Source organism: Felis catus, chromosome C1 (genome assembly GCF_018350175.1).
Source record: "Felis catus isolate Fca126 chromosome C1, F.catus_Fca126_mat1.0, whole genome shotgun sequence".
NCBI lineage: Eukaryota > Metazoa > Chordata > Mammalia > Carnivora > Felidae > Felis > Felis catus.
The window spans coordinates 36,261,299-36,288,180 of record NC_058375.1 but is presented as its reverse complement, the minus strand read 5'-3'; the positions used below and the strand labels follow the sequence as shown (position 1 = coordinate 36,288,180).

Genomic DNA, 26,882 nt, shown 5'->3' with positions numbered 1-26,882 from the left:
AGAGTTGGCACAGACATAGAGAAACATCACTGATCAAAGTAAAAATTGGTACAATCACTGTAGAAAACAATTTGGCAATAATATCCAGCAAGAGAAATTCCTGTACATGGGCACAAGGAGATAAGTACAAGGATATTTACTGCAGCACTATAATAGGGAAAATGGAAATAACTTAAGGGTCCATTATTATAACAATGGATAAATTGTCATTTACTCAAAGGAATGCTATATAGCCTTTAAAAATTAATGAAACTGATTTGGAGCGCCTAGGTGGCTCAGTCAGTTAAGTGTCTTACTCTTTTTTTTTTTTTTTTTTTTTTAACATTTATTCATTATTGAGAGACAGAGAGAGTCAGAGCACAAGCATGGGAGGGGCAGAGAGAGGGGGAGACACAGAATCTGAAGCAGGTTCCAGGCTCCGAGCTGTCAGCACAGAGCCCAACACGGGGCTCGAACCCACGAGCAGTGAGATCATGACCCGAGCTGAAGCTGGACGCCCAACCAACCGAGCCACCCGTGCCCCAAGTGTCTTACTCTTGATTTCAGCTCAGGTCATGATCTCACAGTTCATGAGATCGAGCCCCACATCAGTCTCCATGCTGACAGCACAGAGTCTGTTTGGGATTCTCTCTCTCCCTCTCTCTCTGCCCCTCCCCTGCTTGTTCTCTCTCTCTCTCTCTCTCTCTCTCTCTCTCTCTCTCTCTCTCTCAAAATAAATAAATAAACTGTAAAAAAAATTAATGAAACTGATTTAAATGTATTAACATAGATCAAGGTTGGCAAACTTCAGCTGGCAGGCCAAATCCTAACCATAGCCTGTTATGTCCAGTCAGAAAGCTAAAAGTAGTTTTTACATTTTGTAAATGGCTGGAACACAAATCAAAAGAACATTATTTCATGAAATATTCTCAATATGAAAAATATAAAAGTTACATGAAATTCCAATTTCAATGTCTATACATAAAGTTTTATTAGAACATAGCCACATTCACTCATTTACATATTATCATAGGTATGCTATCATGCTACAACAGAAATGAGTAGTTAAGAAAAAGTATGACAAAGCCTAAAATATTTATTATCTGCCCCTTTACCGAAAAAGTCTCCTGATCCATGACATAGATAATTCTCAAAAAAATATTGACCAGGGTCTGGGTAGCTTAGTTGGTTACGCATCCAAATGTTGATTTAGGCTCAGGTCAAGAACTCACATTTCATGAGATCAAGCCCCATGTCAGGCTCTGTGCAGACAGTGTGGAGCCTGCTTGGGATTCTCTCTCTCCTTCTCTCTCTCTCTGCCTCTCCCCTACTCTCTCTCTCTCTCAAAAATAAACTAAAACAAAACAAAAACCAATGTTAAATTAAAAAAGTAAGGGCAAAAAGATTTATACAGTAATCATAATTTATATAAAAGTTAAAAACAAATACTGCTTCATCTTACTTATAAATATCTTTAGTAATGGATTGTTTTTCTTCCTTATTAATGCAGCATTTAAATACACACCACCTTTAACAGTGGTTTCTTTCAGGAATGATAGTGGGGAGGGAACAGATGCTAAAAGTAACTGTAACATTTTACTCCCTAAATATAACATTTTACTCCTTTAAAATCTAAAGCAGGGTCCCTGGGTTGCTTAGTCATTTAAGCTTCAGACTTCAGCTCAGGTCATAATCTCACAGTTCATGGGTTCCAGCCCGAAATGAGAGAGAGAGAAAGAGAGAGAGAGAGAGAGAGAGAGAAGAGAGAGAGAGAGAGAGAGAGAGAGAATCCCAAGCAGGCTTCACACTGACAGCTCAGAGCCTGGAGCCTGCTTTGGATTCTGTGTCTCCCTCTCTCTCTGCCCCTCCCCTGCTCAGCGCAAACGCACTCTGCTCTCTCTCTTTCTCTCTCAAAATTAAACACATTAACAACATTTGAGTATCTACTATGTTCCATAAAGTATGTTAGGAATACAAACCTAAGCAAAATAAAACCCTGATACTTATTACTTTTTTACTCTATTTTGCCTAAAGCAGTGGTTCTGATCCTCAAAGTGTGGTCTCCAGACCAGCAGCATCACTTTCATCATCACCTGGGAACTTGTTGGAAATGCAGACTCCAGGCCCTACTCAATCAGAAATTCTGGGTGTCAGGCCCACCCATCCTTGCTTTAACAAGCCTTCCAGGTAATGCCATTAGCCCTGAAGACTGAAAATAACTGGCCCAAAGAAGTTCACACCCATACCCCAAAAGAGTGAGGCTCTGGTTAGGCTCTGGGGCACCTGGGTGGCTCAGTCAGTTAAGTGTCCGACTTCTGCTCAGGTCATGATCTTGCAGTTTGTGAGTTCGAGCCCCGCGTCGGGCTCTGTGCTGACAGCTCAGAGCCTGGAGCCTGCTTCGGATTCTGTGTCTCCCTCTCTCTCTGCTTATTCACCTGCTTGCTCACTTGTTCTTTCTCTCTCTCCTCTCTCTAAAAAATAAATAAAACATTAAAAATTTTTTAAAAATAAATAAATGGGTTAGGCTCACTTAAATGGACCAGTCTCAGGAATTAAGAAAAAGCATAGCTAGAACTGGATAGCCACATGCAAAAGAATAAAGTTAGACCCTTACCTCACACCATATACAAAAAATAGCTCAAAATAGATCACACCTAAACATAAGGTCTAAAACCATAAAACTCCTAGACGAAAACATAGGGGTAAATCTTCATGGGGATCTTGGCTATGGCAATAGTTTCTCAGATGTGACCAAAATCACAAGCAACAACAACAACAACAAAAAAGGTAAATTATACTCCATCAAAATTAAACTTTCGTGCAAAGGTCACCAGCAAGAAAGTAAAAGACAGGGGCACCTGGCTGGCTCAGTCACAGCCCTCACGACCATGAGATCATGACCTGAGCCAAAATCAACAGTTGGATGCCCAACCAACTGAGTCACCCAGGCAACCCAAAGATAAAATCTTAAAAAAAGAAAAAAAAAGTGAAAGACAACTTACCAAATGGGAGAAAATACCTGTAAATCATATCTGATAAGATATCAGATTCTAGATGTCAGATATCAGATATCTAGATATCCTAGTATCCAGAATAAATATAGAACTCTTACATCTCAACAACAAACAACCCAATTTAAAAATGGGCAAAGAACTTGAATAAACATTTCTATGACAAAGATATACAAATGGTCAACAAGCACATAAAAAGATGCTCAACATCATTAGCCTATAGGGAAATGCAAATCAAAAAGCACAATGAGGGGTGCCTGTTAGCTCAATCAGAAGAGAATGATCTTGATCTTGGGGTCATGACTTTAAGTTCCATGTTGGATATAGAGATTACATACATACACACATACACACATACATACATACATACATACATACATACATAAGCAAGTACAATAAAGGGCACTTAGCTGGTTCAGTCAGGAGAGCATATGGTTCTTGATTCGGGGTTGTAAGTTCAAACCCACAAAGGTGTAAAGATTACTTAAAATAAAATCTTTAAGAAATAAAAATAATTTTAAAAACTTAAAAAAATTTTAAAAGTACAATCAGAGATCACTTACATCCACAAGATGGCTATAAAAATTTTATAATCCAAAATAACAAATGTTGAAAGGTCATGTAAAACTGGAACCTTTGCACATTGCTGGTAGCAATGTTAAAATGGGACAGCTAGGGGTGCTTAGGTAGATCAATCGGTTGAGCATCTATCTCTTGATTTCAGCTCAGGGCAAGATCCCAGGGTTGTGGGATCGAGCCCCACATCAGGCTCCACACTGAACATGGAGCCTGCTTGAGATTCTCTTCCCCTCTCTCTCTCTCTCTCTCTCTCTCTCTCTCTCCCTCCCTCTGCCACTCTCCCTCACTTGCTCGCTCACTCGCTCTCTCTAAAAAAAAACTTAAGGGCTTCTGGGAAGATGGCGGCGTAGGAGGACGCTGGGCTCACCGCGTCCTCCTGGTCAATTAGATTCCACCCACACCTGCCTAAATAACCCAGAAAATCGCCAGAAGACTAGCAGAACAGATTCTCCAGAGCCAAGCGTAGACAAGAGGCCCACAGAAGAGGGTAGGAAGGGCAGAGAGGCAGTGCCACTCCACAGACTGGCAGGAGGGAGCCGGGGCGGAAGGGCGGCCCACCGGCCAAGGAGAACCCCCGAGTCTGGCTTGCAAAAGCGGAGGGGCCAGACGGAGGGTGTTCTGACAGCAAGCGGGACTTAACATCTGGAAGGTTATAAGTTAACAGATCTGCTCGGAGAACAGGAGGGCTGGAGGACAATGCGAGGGAGAGTTGTTGAGCCCCAGACCACAGAGCTCAGCTTGGCGGGGAACAAGGGCGCTCGCCAGTGCCATCTCCCCAGCCCAGCCCCCAGCCAAAATCCCAAAGGGAACCAGTTCCTGTCAGGGAACTTGCTTGCACTGCACAAACACCCAACACTGTGCTTCTGTGGATCCATCCCTCCGGGTGGCGGGTCTCACTGCCTCCCAGTGCCACAGGGCCCCTCCTGAAGCGGACAACCAAAGGAAAAGTGAGCTGAGCCTGCCCCTCCTGCCCCCGTGCACCTTGCTGATCCACCCCAGCTAATACACCAGATCCCCAGCACCACAAGCCTAGCAGTGTGCAAGTAGTCCAGACGGGCCACACCACCCCACAGTGAATCCCGCCCCTAGGAGAGGGGAAGAGAAGGTACACACCAGCCTGACTATGGCCCCAGCGGTGGGCTGGGGGCACACATCAAGTCTGACTGCAGCCCCGCCCACCAACGCAAGTTATTCAAGACAGCACAGGGGAAGTGCCCTGCAGTTCCGCACCACTCCAGGGACCATCCAAAATGACAAAATGGAAGAATTCCCCTGAAAAAAACCTCCAGGAAATAACGACAGCTAACGAACTGATCAAAAAAGATTTAAACAATATAACAGAAAGTGAATTTAGAATAATAGTCATAAAATTAATCGCTGGGCTTGAAAACAGTATAAAGGACAGCAGAGAATCTCTTGCTACAGAGATCAAGGGACTAAGGAACAGCCAGGAGGAGCTAAAAATGCTATTAATGAGCTGCAAAATAAAATGGAGACGACCACAGCTTGGATTGAAGAGGCAGAGGAGAGAATAGGGGAACTAGAAGATAAAATTATGGAAAAAGAAGCAGCTGAGAAGAAGAGAGATAAAAAAACCCAGGAGTATGAGGGGAAAATTAGAGAACTAAGTGATGCACTAAGGAGAAATAATCTACGCATAATTGGTATTCCAGAGGAGGAAGAGAGAGGGAAAGGTGCTGAAGGTGTACTTGAAGAAATAATAGCTGAAAACTTCCCTGATCTGGGGAAGGAAAAAGGCATTGAAATCCAAGAGGCACAGAGAACTCCCTTCAGACGTAACTTGAATCGATCTTCTGCACGACATATCATAGTGAAACTGGCAAAATACAGGGATAAAGAGAAAATTCTGAAAGCAGCTAGGGATAAACGTGCTCTAACTTATAAAGGGAGACCGATAAGACTCGTGACAGATCTCTCTACTGAAAGTTGGCAGGCCAGAAAGGAATGGCAGGAAATCTTCACTGTGATGAACAGAAAAAATATGCAGCCGAAAATCCTCTATCCAGCAAACCTGTCATTTAGAATAGAAGGAGAGATAAAGGTCTTCCCAAACAAACAAAAACTGAAGGAATTCATCATCACTAAATCAGCCCTACAAGAGATCCTAAGGGGGATCCTGTGAGACAAAGTACCAGAGACATCGCTACAAGCATGAAACCTACGGACATCACAATGACTCTAAACCCATATCTTTCTATAACACTGAATGTAAATGGACTAAATGTGCCAACCAAAAGACATAGGGTATCAGAATGGATAAAAAAACAAGACCCATCTATTTGTTGTCTACAAGAGACTCATTTTAGACCTGAGGACACTTTCAGATTGAAAGTGAGGGGATGGAGAACTACCTATCATGCTACTGGAAGTCAAAAGAAAGCTGGAGTAGCCATACTCCAGCTTTAATTAAAGGCTGTAACTTTAAATTAAAGGCTTTAAATTAAAGGCTGTAACAAGAGATGAAGAAGGGCATTATATAATAATTACAGGGTCTATCCATCCAGAAGAACTAACAATTATAAATGTCTATGCGCCGAATACGGGAGCCCCCAAATATATAAAACAATTACTCACAAACATAAGCAACCTTATTGATAAGGGTGTGGTAATTGCAGGGGACTTTAATACCCCACTTACAACAATGGAGAGATCATCTAGACACATGGTCAATAAAGAAACAAGGGCCTTGAATGATACATTGGATCAGATGGACTTGACAGATATATTTAGAACTCTGCATCCCAAAGCAACAGAATATACTTTCTTCTCGAGTGCACATGGAACATTCTCCAAGATAGATCACATACTGGGTCACAAAACAGCCCTTCATAAGTATACAAGAATTGAGATCATACCATGCATACTTTCAGACCACAATGCTATGAAGCTTGAAATCAACCACAGGGAAAAGTCTGGAAAACCTCCAAAAGCATGGAGGTTCAAGAACACCCTACTAAAGAATGAATGAGTCAACCAGGCAATTAGAGAAGAAATTAAAAAACATATGGAAACAAACAAAAATGAAAATACAACAATCCAAATGCTTTGGGATGCAGCGAAGGCAGTCCTGAGAGGAAAATACATTGCAATCCAGGCCTATCTCAAGAAACAAGAAAAATCCCAAATACAAAATCTAACAGCACACCTAAAGAAAATAGAAGCAGAGCAGCAAAGACACCCCAAACCCAGCAGAAGAAGAGAAATAATAAAGATCAGAGCAGAAATAAACAATATAGAATCTAAAAAAACTGTAGAGCAGATCAATGAAACCAAGAGTTGGTTTTTTGAAAAAATAAACAATTGATAAACCTCTAGCCACGCTTCTCAAAAAGAAAAGGGAGATGACCCAAATAGATAAAATCATGAATGAAAATGGAATTATTATAACCAATCCTTCAGAGATACAAGCAATTATCAGGGAATACTATGAAAAACTATATGCCAACAAACTGGACAACCTGGAAGAAATGGACAAATTCCTAAACACCCACACACTTCCAAAACCCAATCAGGAGGAAATAGAAAGCTTAAACAGACCCATAACCAGCGAAGAAATTGAATCAGTCATCAAAAATCTCCCAACAAATAAGAGTCCAGGACCAGATGGCTTCCCAGGGGAGTTCTGCCAGACGTTTAAAGCAGAGATAATACCTATCCTTCTCAAGCTATTCCAAAAAATAGAAAGGGAAGGAAAACTTCCAGACTCATTCGATGAAGCCAGTATTACTTTGATTCCTAAACCAGACAGAGACCCAGTAAAAAAAGAGAACTACAGGCCAATATCCCTGATGAATATGGATGCAAAAATTCTCAATAAGATACTAGCAAATCGAATTCAACAGCTTATAAAAAGAATTATTCACCATGATCAAGTGGGATTCATTCCTGGGATGCAGGGCTGGTTCAACATTCGCAAATCAATCAATGTGATATATCACATTAATAAAAGAAAAGATAAGAACCATATGATCCTGTCAATCAATGCAGAAAAAGCATTTGACAAAATTCAGCAACCTTTCTTAATAAAAACCCTCGAGAAAGTCGGGATAGAAGGGACATACTTAAACATCATAAAAGCCACTTATGAAAAGCCCACAGGTCACATCGTCCTCAATGGGGAAAAACTGAGAGCTTCCCTGAGATCAGGAACACGACAGGGGTGTCCACTCTCACCGCTGTTGTTTCACATAGTGTTGGAAGTTCTAGCATCAGCAATCAGACAACAAAAGGAAATCAAAGGCATCAAAATTGGCAAAGATGAAGCTAAGCTTTCACTTTTTGCAGATGACATGGTATTATACATGGAAAATCCAATAGACTCCACCAGAAGTCTGCTAGAACTGATACATGAATTTAGCAAAGTTGCAGATCCAAAATCAATGTACAGAAATCTGTTGCATTCTTATACACTAATAATGAAGCAACAGAAAGACAAATAAAGAAACTGATCCCATTCACAATTGCACCAAGAAGCATAAAATACCTAGGAATAAATCTAGCCAAAGATGTACAAGATCTGTAGGAAGGCTTATGAAGGAAATTGAAGAAGATATAAAGAAATGGAAAAACATTCCGTGCTCATGGGTTGGAAGAATAAATGTTGTTAAAATGTCAATACTCCCCAAAGCTATCTACACATTCAATGCAATCCCAATCAAAATTGCACCAGCATTCTTCTCGAAGCTAGAACAAGCAATCCTAAAATTCATATGGAACCACAAAAGGCCCCGAATAGCCAAAGGAATTTTGAAGAAGAAGACCAAAGCAGGAGGCATCACAATCCCAGACTTTAGCCTCTACTACAAAGCTGTCATCATCAAGACAGCATGGTATTGGCACAAAAACAGACACATAGACCAATGGAATAGAATAGAAACCCCAGAACTAGACCCACAAACGTATGGCCAACTAATCTATCTTTGACAAAGCAGGAAAGAATATCCAACGGAAAAAAGACAGTCTCTTTAACAAATGGTGCTGGGAGAACTGGGCAGCAACATGCAGAAGATTGAAACTAGACCACTTTCTTACACCATTCACAAAAATGAACTCAAAATGGATAAAGGACCTGAATGTGAGACAGGAAACCATCCAAACCCTAGAGGAGAAAGCAGGAAAAGACCTCTCTGACCTCAGCCGCAGCAATCTCTTACTTGACACATCCCCAAAGGCAAGGGAATTAAAAGCAAAAATGAATTATTGGGACCTCATGAAGATAAAAAGCTTCTGCACAGAAAAGGAAACAACCAACAAAACTAAAAGGCAACCAACAGAATGGGAAAAGATATTTGCAAATGACATATCGGACAAAGGGCTAGTATCCAAAATCTATAAAGAGCTCACTAAACTCCACACCCAAAAAACAAATAACCCAGTGAAGAAATGGGCAGAAAACATGAATAGACACTTCTCTAAAGAAGACATCCAGATGGCCAACAGGCACATGAACAGATGCTCAACATTGCTCCTCATCAGGGAAATACAAATCAAAACCACACTCAGATATCACCTCACACCAGTCAGAGTGGCCAAAAGGAACAAATCAGGAGACTATAGATGCTGCCGAGGATGTGGAGAAACGGGAACCCTCTTGCACCCTTGGTGGGAATGCAAACTGGTACAGCCACTCTGGAAAACAGTGTGGAGGTTCCTCAAAAAATTAAAAATAGACCCACCCTATGACCCAGCAGCAGCACTGCTAGGAATTTACCCAAGGGATACAGGAGTATTGATGCATAGGGGCACTTGTACCCCAATGTTTATAGCAGCACTCTCAACAATAGCCAAATTGTGGAAAAAGCCTAAATGTCCATCAACTGATGAATGGATAAAGAAACTGTGGTTTATATACACAAAGGAGTACTACGTGGCAATGAGAAAGAATGAAATATGGCCCTTTGTAGCAACGTGGGTGGAACTGGAGAGTGTGATGCTAAGTGAAATAAGCCATACAGAGAAAGACAGATACCATGTGTGTTCACTCTTATGTGGATCCTGAGAAACTTAACAGAAGCCCATGGGGGAGGGGAAGGGAAAAAAAAAGAAAAAAAAAGAAAAAAAAAGAGGTTGGAGTGGGAGAGAGAGCCAAAGCATAAGAGACTCTTAAAAACTGAGAACAAACTGAGGGTTGATGGGGGGTGGGAGGGAGGGGAGGGTAGGTGATGGGCATTGAAAAGGGCATGTTTTGGGATGAGCACTGGGTGTTGTATGGAAACCAATTTGACAATAAATTTCATATATTAAAAAAATAAAATAAAATAAAATAAAACTTAAATAAATTTAAAACAAATACATAAAAATAAAAATAAAATGGTACAGCCACTGTGAACAGTTTGTCAGTTCCTCTTAAACTGAAACATAAAACTGCCATATGATACAGCAATTCCACTCCTATCCATACAACAAAAAACTAGAAAAAACAGGTATTCAAACAAAAACTTATACATGAATGTTCATAGTAGTTTCATAGCAGTCATCTCTATCATCAAAAGGTAGAAACAACCCATCAACTGATGACAAACAAAATCCATATAAACCATATAATGAAATATTACGTAGTCATAAAAAAATAAGGTACTGATAATGCTACTATATGGATAAATCTCAAAAATATGCTAAGTGAAAGAAGGCAGACATAAAAAGCCATATATTGTATGAATCCATTTATATGAAGTGTCCAGAGTCCATAGCAACAGAAAACAGATTAGTGGTCCCAAAGACAGGAGGAAGGAAGAAATGGAGACTAACTCAATAGGTAGTTTTCCTTCTGGGGTGATGAAAATGTTCTGGAACTAGTGGTAATGGTTACAAAGCATTTGAATGTACTAAATGTCAGTGATTTTATGTTAAGTGTATGTTACTGTAATTTAAGAAGCCAAAGTACATGTGGAGATGGACTGTCTAGGGCCATGTTTTCTTCCTTCTGAAGAAACCTACTGAAATGAGAGCTGAGACCCAGTCACCTTTCTCTCTGGCATACCTTTGCCTTCCTTCTTGGTTTTTTCCTCTTCCACATGGCTGGGCTGACAAAGTGAGAAAAGCCTGAGCACAGCTTTCACTAGCCACCAAGAGTGAAGGAGTATGAGGGTTGCCAGTGACTAGTTCTGCCAGAGGCAGAAGAAAACAAGCTTTTCCAGATCTCCTAGATGTTCCTGAAAAAAGGCCTTTACTTGCATTCAAAATGGTTATTACCCAAAACTGTGGGCCTATAAGAAATGAAAGGAGACTACACTGCTAGGCTGTCTAAACCCAAAATAAGAGGATTTCTACATAGTTCTCGTTGAGGAATTATTGAGGTTTGAAGCCTGGAGCAGGGAGTAACTAGATGTTGACTAAACATGATTCACCTTCCTCCTGGGCACAACTAGATTTTTCCCAGCCCTCTAGCAGTTAGGCATGGCCCTGTGATTGAATTCCCGCAATGGAATATGGGTGGAAGTAATTAAGCCATTTCCAGACCAGGCCCATCAAAACCTCCCACAAGATTCCCCTACCGGCTCCAGGTGACCTTGGAAGCCATGTGCATAAAATGGTAGAGGCTCCATTAGTCTGGATTCTTTTGAATGTATCTGTTACAGTAACTAATATTCCTTAATATAAAAGACTACTAGCATAAGAGCTACTAGTAGCTCTCACTGGTCAAAGGCAGGACTCAGATGTTCCTGGGTCACTTGAGCAAAACCATCACACCTTTGAAATAGCTTAAGTGGGGTGCCTTGGTAGCTCAGTCAGTTGAATGTCCGACTCCTGATTTCAGCTCAGGTCCTAATATCCCAGTTCATGAGTCTGAGCCCCACATCAACTCTGCGCTGACAGCACAGAGCCTGCTTAGATTTCTCTCTATCCTCCTCTCTGTCCCTCCCCTGCTTGCTGTCTCTCAAAATAAATAAACTTTACAAAAAAAAAAAAAAAAGTGATGAAATAGCTTAAAGACTTTTTAAAAATTAATACCAACTATTTCTACTCTCGGCTTTTTAAAACATTCCTGAAAGCCTCACACAGTTGTGCAAATTAGAAGGTCTGACAATACTATATTACCTCTGTTTTACTAAAATATAGGCAGAGAAACTATGTGGCTTGTTAATCTCCCACATATTAAGGGTTAAAGAATTTGTGCATCTGCTACTCAGGTTCACCCTTGGGAAATATTGTTACATTAGAGTTGGCACAACTAAAATGGTATCACAGAATTTTTAAATGTGGTTTCCTTGGCCTGAATTTGTCCTTAATTACATTCTAAAACCTAGGGAGACTACACTATCTCCTAAGCTAGTTACTTAAAGAAATTCATAAAAGGTTCCCTAAAAGCAAAAATGCACAAATTAAAGCCTCCTTTTCAAGTTGAACAAAGTAAAAGAACAGTTCAATAATACCAACAAACCAAAGGTCAAGATACATCTTTTTCTATTATATTTCTTTCTCAAGCCAGACAAGAACACTGAAAAATATGAATTCTATATTCACACATTCTGTGCATGTACCTTAAAAATATAATGATAGCTTTTTGGTATCATGCTTTTAGTAAGTGTTTTACGTGGATTAATTTATTAAATCCTCGGGGTGCCTGGGTGTCCCAGTTGGTCAAGCGTCGAATCTTGATTTTGGCTGAGGTCATGATATCATGGGTCAGGAGATGGAGCCTGTAGCAGGCTCTGCACTGACAGCACAGAGCCTGCTTGGGATTTTCTCTCTCTCTCTCTGCCACCCCCCCCCAAAAATAAATAGGTAAACTTTAAAAAAGGGGAGGGGCCCCTGGGTGGCTCAGTCGGTTGAGCATCTGACTCTGGCTCAGGTGGTGATCTCCCCAGCTCATGAGTTGGATTCCCACATCGGGATCTGTGCTGACAGATCAGAGCCTGGAGCCTGCTTCAGGTTCTGTGTCTCCATCTCTCTCTGCCCCTCCCCTGCTCATGCTCACTCGCTCTCTCTCTCTCTCTCTCTCAAAAGTAAATAAACATTAAAAAAAAAAAAAAAGCTTTCCCTCTAAAAACAAATTTTTTTAAGCCTCACAATAACCCTATGAAATAGGTAATGATATCATCTCTGTTACATATATGGGATAATTAAAGCTTAGAGAACTTAAGTAACTTGCCTCAGGTCACAAAGTTGGAATTTGAAGTCAGAAAATGACTCAATCTTAATCATTACAAAATCACCTAGAAGTATTTATTGAGTACCTTCTATACACAATTTTATTTTTTTATTTTATTATATGAAATTTATTGTCAAATTAGTTTCTATACAACACCCAGTGCTCATCCCAAAAGATGCCCTCTTCAATGCCCATCACCTACCCTCCCCTCCCTCCCACCCCCCATCAACCCTCCGTTCTCAGTTTTTAAGAGTCTCTTATGCTTTGGCTCTCTCTCCCACTCTAACCTTTTTTTTCTTTGTTTTCCCTTTCCCTTCCCCTCCCCCATGGGCTTCTGTTAAGTTTCTCAGGATCCACATAAGAGTGAACACACATGGTATCTGTCTTTCTCTGTATGGCTTATTTCACTTAGCATCACACTCTCCAGTTCCACCCACGTTGCTACAAAGGGCCATATTTCATTCTTTCTCATTGCCACGTAGTACTCCTTTGTGTATATAAACCACAGTTTCTTTATCCATTCATCAGTTGATGGACATTTAGGCTTTTTCCACAATTTGGCTATTGTTGAGAGTGCTGCTATAAACATTGGGGTACAAGTGCCCCTATGCATCAATACTCCTGTATCCCTTGGGTAAATTCCTAGCAGTGCTGCTGCTGGGTCATAGGGTGGGTCTATTTTTAATTTTTTGAGGAACCTCCACACTGTTTTCCAGAGTGGCTGTACCAGTTTGCATTCCCACCAAGGGTGCAAGAGGGTTCCCGTTTCTCCACATCCTCGGCAGCATCTATAGTCTCCTGATTTGTTCCTTTTGGCCACTCTGACTGGTGTGAGGTGATATCTGAGTGTGGTTTTGATTTGTATTTCCCTGATGAGGAGCAATGTTGAGCATCTGTTCATGTGCCTGTTGGCCATCTGGATGTCTTCTTTAGAGAAGTGTCTATTCATGTTTTCTGCCCATTTCTTCACTGGGTTATTTGTTTTTTGGGTGTGGAGTTTAGTGAGCTCTTTATAGATTTTGGATACTAGCCCTTTGTCCGATATGTCATTTGCAAATATCTTTTCCCATTCTGTTGGTTGCCTTTTAGTTTTGTTGGTTGTTTCCTTTTCTGTGCAGAAGCTTTTTATCTTCATGAGGTCCCAATAATTCATTTTTGCTTTTAATTCCCTTGCCTTTGGGGATGTGTCAAGTAAGAGATTGCTGCGGCTGAGGTCAGAGAGGTCTTTTCCTGCTTTCTCCTCTAGGGTTTGGATGGTTTCCTGTCTCACATTCAGGTCCTTTATCCATTTTGAGTTCATTTTTGTGAATGGTGTAAGAAAGTGGTCTAGTTTCAATCTTCTGCATGTTGCTGCCCAGTTCTCCCAGCACCATTTGTTAAAGAGACTGTCTTTTTTCCGTTGGATATTCTTTCCTGCTTTGTCAAAGATAGATTAGTTGGCCATACGTTTGTGGGTCTAGTTCTGGGGTTTCTATTCTATTCCATTGGTCTATGTGTCTGTTTTTGTGCCAATACCATGCTGTCTTGATGATGACAGCTTTGTAGTAGAGGCTAAAGTCTGGGATTGTGATGCCTCCTGCTTTGGTCTTCTTCTTCAAAATTCCTTTGGCTATTCGGGGCCTTTTGTGGTTCCATATGAATTTTAGGATTGCTTGTTCTAGCTTCGAGAAGAATGCTGGTGCAATTTTGATTGGGATTGCATTGAATGTGTAGATAGCTTTGGGGAGTATTGACATTTTAACAACATTTATTCTTCCAACCCATGAGCACGGAATGTTTTTCCATTTCTTTATATCTTCTTCAATTTCCTTCATAAGCCTTCCTACAGATCTTGTACATCTTTGGCTAGATTTATTCCTAGGTATTTTATGCTTCTTGGTGCAATTGTGAATGGGATCAGTTTCTTTGTCTTTCTGTTGCTTCATTATCAGTGTTCTATACACAATTTTAGAAGCTGGAAATATAGCAGTGAGAAAAACAGACCCAAATTCCTGCCCTCATGAACCATATATTCTAATGTGGAAGGATGACAATAAACAGCAAACACGTTAACAGTACCAGGTGGAAAAAAAAAAGAAGATATGCATAAAAAGAAGGAAAGGGAATGACTGACTACGTGTTACTTTATTTTTATTTTAAAAAATTTTTTTAAATGTGTATTTATTTTGAAAGAGAGAGAGGGAAGGAGGGGCAGAGAGAAAGGGAAAGAGAAAATCTCAAGCAGGCTTTGCAATGTCAGCACAGAGCCCAAGGTGGGGCTCGATCTCACAAACAGAGATCATGACCTGAGCTGAAATCAAGAGTCGGATGCTTAACCAACTAAGCCACCCAGGTGCCCAACTTTTTTTTTTTTAATATTTATTTTGAGAGAGAAAACGAGGGAAAAGGGCAGAGAGAGAGAATCCCAAGTAGGCTCCATGCTGCCAACATAGAACCCAACACACAGCTTGATCCCATGAACTGTGAGATCATGACCTGAGCCGAAATCAAGAGTCAGACACTTAACCAACTGAGCCACCCAGCTGCCCCTCTCCCCTTCATTCTTTATCCCCCTTCCTTGCTTTATTTTTTCATAGGACTTATCACCATATAACATAGTACATATTTTATTTTATTACCTGATGTTCCCTCTACTATAATTTCTTGGCCTTTTGGCTAAGATCAAACATGACATTCCCTCTACTAGAATAGACACTTCATAAAAGCAGGGTTTGTGGCCTGCCTTTTCCACTGCTGTAATCCCAAGAGTACTGAAAACAAACAAAAAACTGTTGAATCAAAGAATAAATGAAAAAAGGAGCAGTGCAGGATTAATAAAGTTTTTTTAAGATGGAAAATAATATAAATATTATAGCCATACTGATGAGAACAAAACATACAGAGCATACAACACAAAAGAAAAACTAATGATTCAGGAGTATGAAGGAATGATTTCAAGAAGAAAACTCTTAATTGATGTAGGGGTTGTCCTTGGTAAGAGTAGGAAGAGATTATCCATAGCAACAGGAGAGAGGGCATGGAACATGGATACAGATACAGGTAGGTTGGGTAATTTATAATGGGAGCTTGTGGAAGTTCTCTTCGGATTTTTTCCCCTTCAGTTAAACAGGAAACAAGGATATCAACTAAGAGTAAAGAGGACAAAGAGTTTTGGAGATTTGAGGAGAAAAATTAAACTATCATTTAAGAGTGAATGGACTAGGGAAATGTCATAGGACTGAGTGGCAGTGCTGACAGACTCTTTGAGGTTCCTGATCACAAACTGGGATGTCACCATGGTCATGTTTTTCTCCAGCCACATTCAGCTGCTTAGACACAGGTGCAGAAGAGCCAGAGTTGGTGTAATGATGGTTGGAATTTAGTCAAGCACATATGCCAGAAAGGGGAAATGGCAAAGAAACTGGAGGTACATGCACAGGAATGATTATGATAGCCCATGAAATGTTAAGTTGAATAGGAGGGAAGTCGAAGCATGAGGTGACTGACAATGAAAAGATGGTTTAAAAAAAAAAAAAAAAACATCAACTAGAGGTTCCAAAGACCTTGAACCATTTTTGAAGAGGACATTCTAAAAGAAGTGTGAAATAGAAAAATGGAGGATGATGTGAAGGTCAGAGTGTGGTAAGCTCAAAACTAAGACTTTAGGGGCACCTGGGTGGCTCAGTCAGTTAAGCGTCCATCTCTTAGTTTCGGCTCAGGTCATGATCTCACAGTTCATGAGTTCAAGCCCCACATCAGGTTGTGTGCTGACAGCGCAGAGCCTGCTTGGGATTCTCTCTCCCTCTGTACCTCCCCCACTAATTTGCTTGCTCACTCTCTCTCAAAATAAATATTTTTTTAATCTTACATTTAAAAAAAACAAAGATTTTAGAGGTGGAACAATTATTGGTAAGGATGAAATATACCTAATGAAAATGGAAGTAGAAGGTTCAGGTTGATGTCAATTTCTCCCCTCAATCATTTACTATATATCCATTGTGTTCATGGCTGTGGTAAAGGGAAGAGGAAAGAATCTTTGGGAGTTAATAATGAGGCTAAAAGCTAAAACAAAAGGTTGCCAACTATGTCTCACTAACTGCATTCTGTGGAAGTCCTTACTCCTAATAACATCTAGCCTCTACTCTCCCTTGAGGGCTTTTTCTTCTTCACCCAGGGCTAAGCCTTGATCCAACAACCCCAGTTTTCAACTTACTTGGAACCTCAAGTAGGTATATTAATGATGAAAAACAATCATCACCTGCTAATGAAAAGTAATAATTACCAAGGTACCATAGGGATTTAATCAAGAAAATACAAAGCTAGGTAACAAATTTAGCAGAGAATCACACAGCAGCTAAGACCAGCAATGAAGAAGGTAACAATCATTGCAAGATTCAGCTGCCTTTGATACTCATGACTATAGGTCACCATCAGTAACTGGGGTGGTAAAGCCCTTAGGCTGATCGTTAGGCTAAGAGGTATCCAGGAGAACAGAGACAGAAAAATCAGGAACATTGTCCAACCCACTTCAACCATCCCAGGCTCTCTACTCCCACTACCTTTGACGAAATCAAATCTTCCAAAGCCACCACGTTTTCAGGAGCTGGCCTTTACCCATTATACTTGTGGATAAGAGGCAAGGGAAGGCTAAAAACTTTCTATACTGAAAACTCAAAAGAATTCTCAAATGTCTATGTCTCAATCACCATGTCCAACATTCTATCCCCCACACCGTTGCCAAAGTAATCCAGCTAAAACACAAGTAAGACCATCTTGCTTCCCTATTTATTACACGTTTACATAGTACTAAAGAGCTTCTATAACCCAGGCTCCTTCAGTCTCTTAACTAACCGTCTATGCCTTTAACTTTATGCTCCAGCAATACCAAGTTGATTTTAGTTCCCTACATACAATATGCAGCTTCCCCTCTTTCTTTCCTATGCTTTTGCCAATGTACTAACATTATACTGCAGAGGAAAGAGATGTTGCTGATTTCCATGAAAATAATTTTGCAAATTTCTCAATGGTGCTGAGGAAATATCTTCCTCCATCCTCAGAAATGTCTCATTTCCTTTAATTGGCTATTTCTATCATGCTATTGTTATTCGAATCCCCCCAAATTCAAAATATTTGAAGAATTTTCTATTCATCAATAAATACTTACCAACTAATGTGAGCAAAGCCCTGTCTATGCATTATAGTAGAAAAATTATATCGTTCTTACATTTAACCATTTACAACTTAAAAGCAGAAATGAAATAATACAAAATGAATACAGAAGGATAAAAGTGCTAAAACACTAATTCATTCACCCACTCATTCAGCAAATCTTTATTCAGAACCTACCATATACCATGTAGTGGACAAAACAATGTTATAGAAACAAAATGAGATAAGAATTAGTATTTATTGGGGCGCCTGGGTGGCTCTATCGGTTAGACCTTCGACTTCGACTCAGGTCATGATCTCACGGTTCATGGGTTCGAGTCCTGTGTCAGGCTCTCTGCTGACAGTGCAAAGCCTGCTTGGGATTCTCTCTCTCTCTCTCTCTCTCTCTCTCTCTCTCTCTGCCACTCCCCAGCTTGTGCTCTCTCTCTCTCTCTCTCTCTCTCAAAAATAAACATTAAAAATAATTCTTTTAAGAATTAGCATTTATTAAGTCCCTATCTAATGTGCTTTCTAATCATTTTTTCATTTTCATTTAATATCATAGAACCAAAGCTTTCACTTTCTGGATCACAGATTTTTGAGAACTAAAATTTCAGGAGATTTAAAGATTTATTAAGCCTAATCAAGGATCCTCTTAGGAGGATCTCACATAGAAAAATAACTTCAAAGAACAGTTTCTGTAGCATTTGAGCTAGGCCTGGAACCTTGAGTAGAATTTCAATGGGCAGAGGCAGAGAAGAGTTTTTCAGATGGATGATTAAAATAAGTACACGAAAGTGCCCAACAGTAAACAAATATTTACTGACCGCCAACTACTACAACCAGTTAAAACACTAAGGTGATACAATGAATAAGACAGTCTCTGAGGAGTATTTTCTCTGAGAGACTGACAACCAATTAGCATGCTCATTGACCAAATATCTGTTTCAAGCACCACCACATGTTTCTTTCTTTTTTTTTTTTTTTAAGATTTATTGTTATTAAGTAATCTCTACACCCAATGTGGGGCTCAAACTAACAACCCCTAAATCAAGAGTCACATACTCCACCCACTGAGCCAGCCAGCCAGACACTGCCACATATCTATGTTTCTAATAAATATTCAGACAAATAACTATGTTTCAAATACCACAGTAGGCCTTAGGTGCACAACAGTAAATGAAACAATGTGGGCCTCAAAGAATTTATAAAGCAAAGTCTTGGGGAAACAAGAGAAGCGGCACCTAACTCCAATTCTTCGAATAAAAAGTGGTATCAAGTAGACCTCGAATGCCAAGATCTCCAGACTTTATTCTATGGGTAATAAGCTAATGAAGGTTTCCGAAGATACAGAAATGGAATGATCATTTAACAAATATTTATCTACTACCGAAACTCAGGTAAGCAATGAGTTATAATCTTTTGGGGTTTTTTTTTTACCAGAATGCATTATAAATTAGAGGTTAAAAGACTAAAAGCAGAGTAAATGCACTTAAGGTATTACAACAACCAAGACAGAAGTTTATAAATGCTTAATTAAGGTGATGACAGTGAGAATAAAGATTTGAAAGGCATCATGAAGGCAGAATCAGCAAAATCTGGGTTAGGGGGTCAAGGGAGAGGGGAAGTCAAACACCAAGGATACAACTTCAAGCTGGATGACAAGGAAAAGGAATGACAGGGAAAAGCACATTTCAAAGGAGAAATAATGAATTCTATTTTAAGGATATAGCAAGCCACTGATCTTCTAGAGATCCAAGTCATGCATCCTCTTCAGAACTCACTCCAAAACACCAGCTAGTATGTAGTATAACAAGCATTGCTCCACGTCATGAGGAAAGGAGAGCAAAGTCACCTGTGAGAGTCAATGCTTGTTGATCAGCTAAGCTTACTCCCTGAATGGACATAATCCATTCAGCCTCATAATGCACACAACTGAAATTTTTATCTTTTCAAAATCAAATTATTACAAGTTATGGACTTTCAAGGACACTATCAAATTATAAAAATTACAACGTTAAGATCACAAATGCTGAGTATACTATAGTGGAAACATCAGAGAAAGAAATGGAAATGTAGAGCTAAGGGAAAAGGTCAAGCTTGGGAACTCAGATCACTCTACAAGGAGGTTCTGTGACACAAGGCCATGAATAAAAGAAGATCAGAGACCCTTGTTTCACATCCTAAATACTTGCCATGAATAGGGTAGGCCTGCAAAAACACAAGAGTACAATAAAGGAGAGAGCTAAGAACAGAGGACATATCCTCAAGAAACATTTATGAGAAAAGAAAACAAAAAAAGACACACAGGAAGCAGTCAGAGAAAAAGGAGTGCAGTGGTCGTTATGACAAGAGATGAAAATATCAAGAAGGAACACCTGAGCAACAGTGATAAATAGTTCACAGAAGTCAGAGAGAATGAAGACTGGGCTGAAGACTATCAAATTTAGTCATTTAAAGTTCCCTGGGACTGCTACATATCTCTCTGCATAATTCTTTCACAATGAAAACTTTACACAAGTGCCATGCATTATTTTGTTATTTGAAAAAGAAGTTTTAGTATCATTGTGGACATTCGCACAATGGAAAACTACACAGCAGTGAAAAAGAACCATTTCTACGAGGAACAACATAAATGAATCTCACAGCCATGATTTAATGAAAGAAATCTAGTCAGAAGAGTACAAACCGGGAGATTCCATGTATTCGAAGCTCAAGAAGGGGCAAAACTAATCCATGGCGATGAAGGTTGGGAAAGCAGTTACCTTTGGGGAAGCATAATAACTGGGAGAAAACACCAAGGGGCATACTAGGGTATTGGACATGTTCTACATCTTGATTTGAACAGTGGTTACATGGATGTATTCAATCTGTAAAAATTCATGGGCTGAATGAACCTTCAATTTATGCACTATATTTAAGTCACATTCAATAAAAAAGTAAATATCACACAAAGCAAAAAACATATAAAGTTATTAGTGACCATGAAGACATCAGTTTTGGAACAGTATAAGTGTAGAAGCCAAACTATAAGGGGTATCTGGCTGGCTCAATCGGAAGAGCATGTAACTCTTGACCTCATGGTCCTGGGCTGAGTCTCATGTTGGGTGTAAAGATTACTTATATAAACAAACTTTTAAAAAAAGCACCAAATTGTAATATGAGGAATGTGTACAGGTGAGGAAGCTAAGACAGTGAATACAAACTCATTTCCCAAGAGGGTTTTTGGTAAAGCAAGGCAAAGAAAACAAATTAGCTTAGGTGGGTTACACAATTCAGGGAAACTGTTGTTTCATTTTTTAGTTGAGGTATAAGACAAAGAGAAAATAATATACATAACAAAGGCCTCCGCTGAATGAAAGAGGATAAAATCAAGGACAGAAGTACAGGGATAAGCCTTGAAGAGGAGGATGAATACTTCTTTCTCTAGAATTGAAGCAAAAGATGAGTGAACACAGAAATTGTGAGCTAGAGGGGCACCTGGCTTGCTCAGCTGGTAGAGTATGTGACTCCCAATCTTGGGGTCATGAGTTAAAGTCCAACGTTGGGCAGAGAGCTTGCTTTCTTACTTACTAAATAGATAAATAAACAAACAAATAAAATTGTGAGATAGAGAAGAAGGGAAAATCAAATAACCCTGAACTCTTTTGTGAACCATGCAATAAGGCCAATTGAACCGAGTAAACTGAATCAGGAAAGGATCAGAGCTTTAAGTACATTTTAAAAGTTTCAAGTAGGTACTGGAGAGAATATAAAAAACAATATAAAAAACTGGGGAAATTACATCCAGGGACAATGTTCAGTGGCCTGAAAGCAAGGGCAGAGATAGCGGATGGTGCAGTCTACTCAGAGCTGGGTGCAGAATAAAAGATGAACAAAACGTAGAAAAAAATCCAAGTGCTAGCGTGTGCATCAATGAAACTATGTAATGAAGAATGATATCTAAGTAAAATACTTATTGAACTGATGGAAAAGAGGCAGACCTAATAAAAGTCTTGAATGAGTCAAGGATGAATTTACTAGGGTCTCAAGTAGAGCTGTGCAAAGAGAAAGCTGTCACTAGAGTTCACTACTACAGAATATTTTTCTGCAAGTCGCACAAGGTCAAGGACCACATATTCTCCTTTCACTGCACCTCCTACAGCTACTAGTGGCAACTTCTCCTGCCTCATAAAACTGACCTTTATCCCCTATTTCTATGCTTGATTAATAAATTATACAAACACATCCTATCCATTCAGAAACTCCATGAATAGTTTTACACTGCTTTTTGTTTTCCCATTAAGGTGTTTTCAGTGGTAAACTCCTAGAAGGCAGAGCCTATCTCTCTATAAATTCTGTTCACAGCGCTGGGTTTGGAATTGCACATATGCAGGTGTTTTAAAAAGTGCTTTCTTGTGAAATAGATCGTTACCGAAGGGAATCTTGAATATTTGAACACACTCCACAACACTATATAATGATGGCCAAATAAAAGAATGCTTAGGAATGGCATCTGTTTTTATAACTGTCAGGACAACCTCGAGGAAATAGGATAACATTTACTCTATCATACTGATTTTCCCTACTTTGCACTATTTACCCTTCTGGCTAACTCCTCAGTATCCTTTAGTAAGCCTATTCTTTGCAGTTCATTTACTCCCAGGCCACATTCCAGCGTCCCTTCTTCGCATCCAGAATCCCGGACTACAAACGCTCATAGGACCATTTTTCCAAACCCCTGTTCCCCCATTTCCCTCCCATTCAACCCCAGGCCATGACTTCCATTTTTCCACTCCCCAGTTTTCTGCCGCTCCAGACCTTCCTTTAATCCGGCAGAACTACACAGTCCCCACCCCTCAAATGCCCTAGCCCAAGTCTTCCCGCCTGAGATCCCCCTCCCCCACCGCTCCCATTCAGGCTCCCGCTCCCCATCCTTTCCCTCCCGGACGCCGGCCCGCCTTACCTGCTCCTTCACCTCGGGGCCCGAGGGCCCGGTCCGCTCCTCCAGTAGCTGCCTCCCAGGAGGCGCTCGCCGGCGCGACGGCAAGGGCTGGGGTTGGGGCAGCTCCGCCGCCCGCTGAGCCCCATCCTCCCTGCAGGCGGCCGGTGGTGGCGGCTGCGGTCGGTCGCGGCAGCGGCTCCGCTTCATATCTGTGGCTGGGCCCCTCGGGCGTCAGCGCCACGACTGTCCCGGCCCCGAACGGCCCCGGGCCGCAGCGCTGCCGCGCCAACCACCGCCCGCGGCCACCATGGCCGGGCAGGCGCCCGAAGCCACCGACCCAGCTCGCAGCTCTTCCGCGCTTTCTGGGGCTTCAAGCGCAGCAACCTCCTCGGGGCTCCTTAGGGAGGCGGCAGCATCGCCGCCGCCCGTCTTCTCCCGCCCGGCACACGCTTGGCCGGCCACCCGCCGCCGCAGCCGCCGCCACCACCGCCGCCGGCTCCCCAGCCAGCAGCCAGCCGGCGCGCCCGCCTCTGGCCCGGCCCCGCCCCTGTCCTCCCCACCTCGCGCGCGCGCGCACGGGGAACCCGCCCGCCACCTCCGGCCGCGCGCGGCCTCCGGCGCACGCGCCAGCGAACGGTCGCGAGAGACGCGCCCGTGGCCTCCCTGCTTGGTGGGTAAAGCGGAAGGGGGCGGGCCCTTGGCGCGTCTGCTGCGGCTGGGGACGCTCATTGATCTTTTCATTCATCCATTCATGAAATTGTGTGCCCGGCCAAGCTAAGTGCTAGGGATCTGAAAGTGAGTTAGAACCGATTAGTGTCTTCAAGGATCTAGGGGGAGTGGGAACAGGAACAAGGAGACAAAATATGCAATTAATTAATAGAATACTAACGTATGCCTTTTTATTGACCACCCACCAACTGTCTTCACTTGGCGCTTTGGATGCAGGTTTGCTCATTCTCGTGTTACAAATAAGGACGAGGTGAAGTGACATACACCAGGTCACTCAGCAAATCAGTGACCAAACTAGACAGGATTCAGATTCTTGCTTTTTGTCCCTTTCTACTGTTTCCTGCTGCTTCCAGAAAGTAAGACAAGGTATGGAAAGTCCTATAAAAGAAGAAGAAGTAATGGATTCCTTCTGGGAGGAAGAGGAGGACAAAAAGGCTTCTGGAACAATCCTCATGATTCCCCACTGACAATGAAGTCATATTATAGCCCAGTCTAGCCTGGCCACAGCCAGTCCAGCTGTGGCTTGGGCAGCCCTGCCTGCACTTCCAATGACTCATCTTCTCAGCAACGTGGCTTAAGTTCAGCCCTGTCTGGCCTCCTCCTTCTGGCTTTAGCTGGTCTGCCACAATGTTGCATTTTTCCTGTTTTGTCTTGAACACAGTTCTTTCTCATAAGGCTTTCCTAAAGGCTTCACCCATTTTTCCTGAGCCTCCTCCCTGAACCCTCTTTGAGAAGTAATAGCCAGCATTATAGAGTACTTACTTACTGGATACCAGACACTGTGCATTCAATTCACACATACACAAGCAAGAGGTAAGTTATATTATTTCCAGTTTACAACTGAGGAAACTGAGGCTCAAGTTGCATAACATGCTCAATATGACATAGGTCATAAATGCAAAGCCAGGATTCAAACCAAGGTCTGTCAGATACCAGAGCCTACATACACAACCAAGCATACAGCCCATTATCAGTCTGCCCCTGTATTCCCTGTTTCAGTTCCTCACCATCATCCATCCAGTTTCCTCAGCCAGAAATTTGGAAGTCATCCTAGACTCTTTCCCTTCTGCCCCCACATCCAAGTAATCAACAAGTCCTTGTTGCTTCTGTGTATCTAGTCTGTCTCCTATTTCCATCCCAATGACACCACCTTAGCTCAAGTCCTACCTTGTCTCACTTGACTGGGAAACTTTCTAAACTGGTTCACCTACATCCACTCCCTTTCTCTTCAAACACATCCTCCAAAAAGCCTTTCCAAGCCTTTCCCAGGGCACCTGGGTGGCTCAGTCAGTTAAGCATCTGACTTCGGCTCAGGTCATGATACCATGGTTCATGGGTTCAAAGCCCTGCCTCAGGTTCAGTGCTGACAGCTTGCTCAAAGCCTGGAGTCTGCTTCGGATTCTGTGACTCCTTCTCTCTCTGTCCCTCCCCCACTCACACTCTGTCTCTCTGCCTCTCAATAATAAATGTAAAAAAAAAAATTTTTTTTAAAGGTGATGTTACTCCTTTGTTTAAAACAGTTAAATGGAGGGGCACCTAGGTGGCTCAGTAGGTTAAGCGTCTGACTCTTGATTTCAGCTCAGGTTATGATCTCACAGCTTTGCAGTTTCAAGCCTTGCATCAGACTCTGTGCTGGCAGCATGGAGCCTGCTTGGGATTCTCTCTCTCCTCTCCCCGTCCTGGGCTCACGCTGGCTGTCTCTCTCAAAATAAATAAATAAACTTTAAAAAAAAAAGTAATGCTTATTTGACAGAGAGAAAGAGAGACAGATTGTGAGCAGGGGAGGGGCAGAAAGAGGGGAAGACACAGAATCTGAAGCAGGCTCCAGGCTCCAAGCTGTTACCACAGAGCGCAATGCGGGGCTCAAACTCACAAACTTCAAGGTCATGACCTGAGCCGAAGTCGGAGACTTAAACGGCTAAGCCACCCAGGTGCCCCAATAAATAAACTTAAAAAAAAAAAAAGAGTTAAATGGATTTCCACGACCCTCAAGATGAAATGTAAACTTACTATAGTTGACATGGCCATCCAAAATCTAGTCTCTGCCTTCCTCCCCTTCTCCTATTAATCTGTGCTGTATCAACTATTTACAGTTACACCAGCTGTCTATATTGACCTGTATGTACAGGACCTGCCACATTCTTGGGTACAAACCACAGAAACAAACACCACATCCTACACCTAAAGGGGAATTTATTGGAAGGCTGGATAGAAGGGTTCACAGAATTGAACAGAGATTGAAGAAGCAGGCTTATAAAATTGGCAGGAAACAAAAGGCCTCTACAAACTGAAAACCAGGAACAATTTCAGGACATTGCTGTCACCACCACTCCTGCACTACCACCAGACAATGTACTATGCTGCTGCCACACACCTCCGTGAAAGGATTCTAATCTTTTCATAATTATATCACCATTCCAGATTAACTGTCTCAAGCAGGAGAATCCACTGACTCAGCCTTGAGTCTAGTCCTTAGGGACTAGGAATTCATTCCAACTTTTCACCTTTCACTATGAGGACTAGGAAAGTAAGTGCAGCACACAGACTCTAAGGGGGCCCTCATGATCTGCCTCCTCCTCAGTATTTATGCCTTTGTGTGATCCCCTCCCCTTGAGTGTAGGTGGGACCCATGACTTACTTATAACCAATAGCACATAGCAAAGGTGATAAGATATCATTTTCCTGATTACTTTAAAGTATATAAGGATCTGTCTTGCTAGCAGCTCCGCTCTCACTTTCCTAATGCCCTTGAAGGAGCAAGCTACATATTCTGAACTGCTTATGGAGAAGAATATGTGGCAGGAATTTGCAGATACCCTCTAGGAGTTAAGAGCCAAAGAGCCCAGAAAAACAAACAAACAAACAAACAAACAACTTCAAAGTGCTCCATCCTACAACCAAAGGAAATTAATTCTACCAACAACCTGAATGAGCTTGGAAACAGATCCTTCTCTAGTTGAGTCTCCAGATGAGAACTCAGCCCAGCCATACCTAGACTCCTGATCCACAAAAACTGAGTTAAGTGTGTATTATTTGATATATCTTTTTAAAGTTTATTTATTTTTGAGAGAGGAAGAGAGAGAGAGACAGAGTTGTGGAGGGTCAGAGGGAGAGGGAAACACAGAATCCAAAGCAGGCTTCAGGCTCTGAGCTGTCAGCACAGAATCCAACGTGGGGCTCGAACACATAAACTATGAAATCATGACTGGGCCGAAGTCAGATGCTTAACCAACTGAGCCACCTAGGCATCCCTAAGTGTATGTTGTTTTAAACTGATAAGTTTGTGGTAATTTATTGGACAGTAATAGAAAACAACAGCCAAACAAACAGTCAGCCAGAGATGACCATGTGATACAATCTGGCCCGAATCTACCCTCACCCCTGTGTTCCCCAGCTTAATGAATGACAAGCCATTTTTTTC

At 41.5% G+C, this 26,882-nt stretch overlaps 1 protein-coding gene across 7 annotated transcripts in view; it reads right to left on the bottom strand.

Moving 5' to 3' along the window:
• The window catches only part of MAST2 (microtubule associated serine/threonine kinase 2), a 222,635-nt gene extending 199,455 nt beyond the window's left edge, over positions 1-23,180 (bottom strand). For 5 of the 7 annotated variants that reach the window (XM_023258635.2, XM_023258637.2, XM_023258636.2 and 2 more), the window contains exon 1: positions 22,754-23,180. In XM_023258635.2, the coding sequence (XP_023114403.2) occupies positions 22,754-22,939 (186 nt within the window). In that variant the 5' untranslated portion in view covers positions 22,940-23,180. The remainder of the gene's footprint in view (positions 1-22,753) is intronic. The other 2 variants (XM_045035738.1, XM_045035740.1) reach the window with 1 other exon arrangement.
• Between the last annotated feature and the right edge of the window lie 3,702 nt (positions 23,181-26,882).